The following is a 6764-nucleotide window of genomic DNA, read 5'->3' on the forward strand; positions in this document are numbered from 1 at the left end:
ACACAGATACATCTTTTGAAATGCAGAAAAAATAGAGAGAAACAAATATCCAGTAACTATTACTCTCTGAAATGCTTATGTTGCTTCCAGAATATCATTTACTTCTCTGTATACCAAGTAAAACCACATTGCTTCCTTCCAAATACTCCAATACTAGAACCTTCGTCATTTCTTCCTTCCATTCTGCTTCCTTAAATCTGCATATACTCACCACAAGGAACACTTTGATTTTCCTGACATCACCTACTACTTATCCCTCCATCCAACCCTCCACCCCCGATAAAAAACTAGCAAATTACACCTCCTTACAGTTAACTCCTTTGCTTCCCTCATTCCCTGCATAAAAAACAAACACCAGTTTTGTTGATTCGTATCCTCAAAGATATGTTGAAGCGTATTGTCCTGCCCTGCAAAACCTCTGTTTTACTCAAACTTTTCATGAGACACAGTTCCCCTTGTCCACGGTATCCCTACATCGGTACGACTACAACTCACTGCCATCCTCACACCTCTCCTAACTAGCCCAAGTACCGTGTACATGACATGAAGTTGCCACTTCTCAACAACATCCCCCACCTCAGCAGCTTTGTAGACCGCCCCATACTTCACATACAACTATATTGACAGTTGGGTTGAATGGAAGATTTCTTCAGCATCTGGTATCCCTTGTTTAAGCACAATCAGACTTCTCTGATCCCATATGCTCCGAACAATATCAACCTACAAACCCTTCCAGACTTGATTTTGCTTAATACTTAAATGAATTAAGTGAAAACTCTCAAAGTGATTTAAAAGGTTCTTGTGTTGTACAGACAGAATACCAATCCACATGAGGCAAAGGGACCAGACCCGTTGTGCAAAAATACAGTTCATAAAGATATGTTGGGATGACTCTTCAACTGCTTTACAAAGCACACACATGGGAGAATTTACAGCCAAACCTCTCTTGATGAGATTATCATAAGTTGATACCGCTTTAGCTTGCCACAACATCGAAAACACATTGTACGATGCACCATTGGAAGAGTTACACAAAGTCAAGTACGCAAATTTCACAGAGAAAACACCTTTATTATCCTCGCTCCACACAAGAGAATCCTCATAATCCTTGTTCACAATTTTCCCTGTGATGAGGTTCATCAAATCTACCTCCATGGATTTTTCCCACTTAAATCTAATCCTTCTCCACCTTAACCTCCATGACCACCCTAATGCCCCCCAAGAACCTAGTTCGCCCACCAGCTTTCCTTGATCTAGGGATATGGAATACAATCTGGGAAAAAAAGATTTAAGTTTGTTACTGTTTATCCATGCATCTTCCTAAAACCTAATTTTGTCCCCGTTTCCAACTTTCCATGCAACATGATTATGGAACCACCCCTCACCTTCTCCTTCATCACATGCCTTACCAAGATCACTCCACCACCAAGAATGTTGGCTACCATAACCTTGATTACTTCCATCATCACTATAATACTTAGATAACGAGATCTCTTTCCTTTTCCCCTTTTCCTCACTCATCAATCTCCACTTCCATTTTGCTAGCAAAGCTCGGTTGAACTTTCTAACATCCTTGACCCCCAGTCCCCCTTCCTCTTGTGATTTACATACATTTTCCCAACGGACCCAAGATATATGTTTGTTGTCTTTGCCCCAAGCCCAGAGAAAACTCCTCTGAATACTAGAAATTTTATCACAGATTGATTTCGATGCTTTATAAAAAGAGAGATAAAACAAAGGTATGGATGTTAAAACCAACTTAATTAAGCATAGCCTACTTGCAAACGATAAGCATTTCCCATTCCTAGCACTAAGTCTAGCTTTAACTTTTTCCACGACTGGTTCTCAAAACTGCATGCTCCTTGGGTTACCACCTACTTGCACCCCAGATAAATAAAAGGTATCTGCATGATATCACAATTAAGAGTTCTCGCATATATCTCAATGGTATTTTTGTCTACCTGCAAACCTGCCAACTTTGATTTATAGAAATTAACTTTCAGCCCAGAAGCAAGTTTAAAGACCCTGAGAATGACCTTCATTGTAAACACATTGGAGAAGGAGTCTTCACACATGAACAGGGTGTCATCTGCAAATTGTAACATACAACATTCTAATTCAGCTCTCCCCACCTTGATACCACTTAACAAATCTTCCTTCACAGCTTTGCGAAGTAAGCCAGCCAACCCTTCTGCGACAATGAGGAAAAGAAACGGTGCCAAAGGGTCACCTTGCCTCAACCCCCTTGTAGGTCTGAACTCCTCTGTTGGGCTACCATTAACCAGCACAGACACCATAGCCATCTCCAAACAACCTTTTACCCACTTTATCCATTTTCTATGGAACCCCATCCTCAGTAGCATATCCAACAAAAAAACTCCATCTAACCGAGTCGTACGCCTTTTCAAAGTCAACCTTCAGGCACACCCCACTCTTCCGGTTCCTCCGAACCTCTTCGATTACCTCATTAGTCATCATGACACTTTCTAACATACCCCTGTCTTCCAAGAAAGCTAATTGAACGTCGTCTATAACCAAGTGCATGACGTCCTTGATACGACACGACAGGACCTTAGTAATAATCTTATATAAAGCTCCCACTAGAGATATAAGTCTGAAATGATCGATCATGACAGGATCTTTCACTTTGGGAATAAGAGCAATGAATGAAGCATTACATCCCTTTGGAAAGGTCCCAGATTCTTCAAATGCATATACAGCTTCCATGATATCCTCCTTTAAGATCTCCCAATTACTCTTAATGAAATTAAAGTTAAAGCCGTCTGGACCCGAACTCTTAGTTCCCTCGCACAGCCAAACTGCAGCCTTTACTTCCTCCTCAGAAAAAGCGTTTACCATTTTCAAACTCACTGCCTCTGGAAGAGACCTGAAGTCCACGAGACCTAGTCGAACACTATGATCGGTAGTGGCCATGAACCTTTGTTCAAACACTTTTTTTGCTTCCCTGTGCACAGATTCCGGTTCTTCACACCACTGATTGTCTATTTCAACACCTTTAACTTCATTCCTGAGTTTTCTCCACCTAATAATAAAGTGGTAATATTTGGAGTTAGAATCCCCATGCTTAAACCAAGTAGATCTAGCTTTCTGCCTACTTAAAGATTCCACTTTTTTCTCTATCAGCTTCCATTGACTGAGTAACTCCAATCTTCTCAAGTTTTCACCCTCCATTAAATCACATTCAGCATCTTTTACATCAAGCTTCTCAATTTCCATCGTGATCCTATGCTTACTCTCCTCAAGATTTCCAAAGACACTCCTATTTCACTCCTTAAGGTCACCTTTCAAAAACTTCAATTTATCTTTGAGCTTGGACATTCTATTTCCCTGCACCTCATAGTTGTTCCACTTTCCCTTCACCAGATCCATGAATCCAAATTTCGAAAGCCAAGCATCTATTGTTTTAAACGGTCTAGGACCCCAATCTTTAACCCATGATTTGGCCACTACAACACAGTGATCTGAGACTTCCCTCGGTTGTACATACTGCTTACTCATAGGCCACATTTGGAGCCACTCCAAGGAAACTAGAAATTTATCTAGTCTACTTTTGGCAGACCCATCTGACTTGTACCAAGTAAACTTTTTACCAACAATAGGTAGCTCCACCAACACATTCTTATCACTGAACTCATTGTATTCTTTAATCTCCCTCTTCTGGCTAGAAAATCCTCTAACACCTTTCATTTCCTCTATACTCCTAACAGCATTAAAGTCCCCGCAACAACACCACACCTCATTCTGATTAACCCTTCTTATATTTGACAGAGCCTCCCACATGACTGCCTTATCACTTAGTGAACATGCAACGTACACATCAACGACGATACATAAGCAATTCAATTTAGTATGAACCCCAGTAACAGCTAAGAAACCTCTTCCTTTGACATGGGAGCTATATTCAAACGCTTCTTTGTGCCACATAGAAAGAACGCCTTCTACCCCATTCTCTCCTTCGCTATGCACCCAACCAGCTTTATTATCCCCCCACAAAGCAAAACATCTACTATCATAAAACTCCATAACTTTGGTCTCTTGAATACACACAAATTCCGCTCTCTCCTTACAAATAATGTGCTTAAGATATTTCATTTTTACTCCTCCCCCTAACCTCTGATATTTATCTTAACAATAATCATAAACAACCAGTCTTCGTTCCCTTCTTCAGCTTACTCAGAACTTGCCTATCCCTATCCTCCATAACTTCCAATTCTTTTTGCATCATGTTTTTATCCCGTGAACAAGTCGTTCCCAACCTTTTGCCTACTTCCCAAATTCTAGTTGGTTCAGGTTCAACTGCTTCCTTCCTAATACGATTATTACACTAAACAATTTCAGAATCAGATAAAGCATAAGAGATTGAGCTTGACCTGGTCGAGTATCTATTTCCATAATGTAACGATCCCAGGCCCCCTTTAGAACGACACCGCCGTTGAACCGTTTGATCCCCCTGATCCCATAACGCGCGCAGATGACGTACTCTGTCTGGAGTTTGAGTATCGTCCACCGCTATGGGTTCTTCTCCTCCACAACCAAAGTTAAGCGTCTTCTTCCCTGAATCTCCCCCACATCCTTCCATCATAGAGGTTGTCCGACAAATGTTTTGCTTTGATTGCGACTTCTCTACCCAAAGGGGCAAGCTAGAGACCCCTTTACTGCTCTTCATCAACGACTTCACCAGCGGTTACGCCTCCCTCTCACTCTCCGACGTCGATGATTGACCGACATCTCCATCTGAATCGCGTGTTCCTCCCAAAGGCGTTCCTGCATCTGATACGCACCCACCCCTGTTACTCGATTGGGCTTGCAATCCAATTTCCTTACATTGGGCCTCAGATACAATGGGCCCATTATTAAGATAGCTAAATGACTCCACCACTTCTACTAGGTTGGCCAAGGTGTTTTGTATAACCCCACACGCTACATTGACTTGTTGAGTAGCTGACACAGCTGTCCCTTCCACTAATACTCCCTGTGAGCTCAATTCCTTTTTCGTACAAAAAAAAAGTAGATTTTTTCTGAAAAGCCACAAAGTCTTATGTGTTGAACCAAGTGGTGTTCAAGCTTTGAAGAATCCAAACGCCTTTGAAGGATGTTGGAGGCTAGACTGTGCTTGCTGTTGCTGAGCTGTCTTATATAGGATCTGGGGTAGATTGTTTATGTAATCCACTCTTGATTGAATCCAAAGCACAGGCATTCTCAATCTTTTTAAAAGAAAAGTGTTTTTCAAGCTAAGTGAAAAACAACATGTTGTTTTGTCGAAACAACCGATTGTTTTATACTTAGGTGTTTTTAGAAAAGGTTGAAAACTGTTTTTCAAATGGTTGAGCTGTCAAAACCAAAACAACCAATTGATTCGAGGAAACAACCGATTGTTTGTTTTGGTACCATAACAGAAAAACTGTTTTTGTGCTTTGACTGAGCATTAAATGATTTTCCAACTGTTTACGCTCCAGTTTTTAATGCTTTGACCAATCTATAAAAGCAATGAATAGTTTGTTAAGATTTGATAACAAACAACTTTGTTTTAAATACAGTAAAACAGAGTTGGGTTTTACACAAGTTTTGATTTTTTGAAAAGTTAAGATTGCTTAGAGATTGAGTTTGATAAAAGAGTGTGAGATAGGATTTTCTCTTGTATTGATTTCAGATTTGCTTCTATAATAAGTGTAATCCTTGTATCTGTTGAAAGAATCTTTGTGTGTTTGCTGAGAAGTGTTGTGTGTTCTTGAGGAGATCAAGATCAGCATTCTTAGTGTTGGTGTGTTGACCAAGAGAAGTGTGTATCTTGAGGGGATCAATGTTACTTTCTTAGTTGTGTTGTAAGTGATCTAGGTTTGATTGCTTAGTGTAATTCCTCAGTGGTTTCTGAGAAGACTGGATGTAGCTCTGGGTTTAGAGTGAACCAGTATAAACATCTGTGTGTATTCTCTCTATCCTTAATCTCTTTAAATTCAGTTTTGATATTTGCAAACTAGTATAAACAAAAACAATCGATTGTTTTTCTGGTGCTATTGTTTTTGCTTATTGTTTTGGCAAACTGAATTCCTTATCATTTGTTTCTCGAAGTAATTTCATTCTTGGCTTAAAAGTTTGTGAAAACCTTCTTTAAACAATTCACCCCCCTCTAGTTTAAAGCCATCCATTCTAACAATTGGCATCAAGAGTTTGGTTCTTGAAATTTATTCAAGTGTGATCCTAAAACTGTTTTTTGATGGCTGATAGACTACCTTTTAGGGAAGGTGCTTCAATCAACAAACCACCTCTGTTTTGTGGTTTGAACTACCAATTTTGGAAAGTGAGAATGAAAATCTTTATGGAATCACTTGACAAAGGAATTTGGGATGCAATTGAAAATGGTCCTTTTGTCCCAAAGTTTGAAAAAGATGGATCTTTCATTGAAAAGCCTTGGTCCCATTGGACTAATTCAGAAAGCAAGAAGGCCAAATTAGATTGCATTGCTAAAAACATAATAACCTCTGCTTTAAATTCCGATGAGTTTTTCAAGGTCTCTCAATGCAAATCAGCAAAAGAAATGTGGGACACCTTGGAGGTAACTCATGAAGGTACAAATGAGGTAAAGAGAGCTAGGAAGCATACTCTAATCCAAGAGTATGAGATGTTCAGAATGCTCAAAGGTGAAACAATTGCTGAGGTGCAGAAAAGATTCACGCACATCATCAATCATCTCATGAGCCTTGACAAGACCTTTGAAAAGGAAGAGCTAAACATCAAGATCTTGA

At 39.8% G+C, this 6764-nt stretch overlaps 1 protein-coding gene across 1 annotated transcript; it reads right to left on the bottom strand.

The window, feature by feature from the left end:
• Positions 1–3285: 3285 nt before the first annotated feature.
• Positions 3286–4044, bottom strand: LOC137839410 (uncharacterized). The gene has a single exon (XM_068648527.1). The coding sequence runs from the start codon at positions 4042–4044 to the stop codon at positions 3286–3288; it is 759 nt and encodes a 252-aa protein (XP_068504628.1).
• Positions 4045–6764: the final 2720 nt, after the last annotated feature.

The sequence above is a fragment of the Phaseolus vulgaris genome, chromosome 3 (genome assembly GCF_051622355.1).
Source record: "Phaseolus vulgaris cultivar YP4 chromosome 3, ASM5162235v1, whole genome shotgun sequence".
NCBI lineage: Eukaryota > Viridiplantae > Streptophyta > Magnoliopsida > Fabales > Fabaceae > Phaseolus > Phaseolus vulgaris.

What these genes read in the sequence shown, in the direction of transcription:
- LOC137839410 (XM_068648527.1), bottom strand. Translation starts at nt 4,044, where the DNA reads ATGGAGTTTTATGATAGTAGATGTTTTGCTTTGTGGGGGGATAATAAA.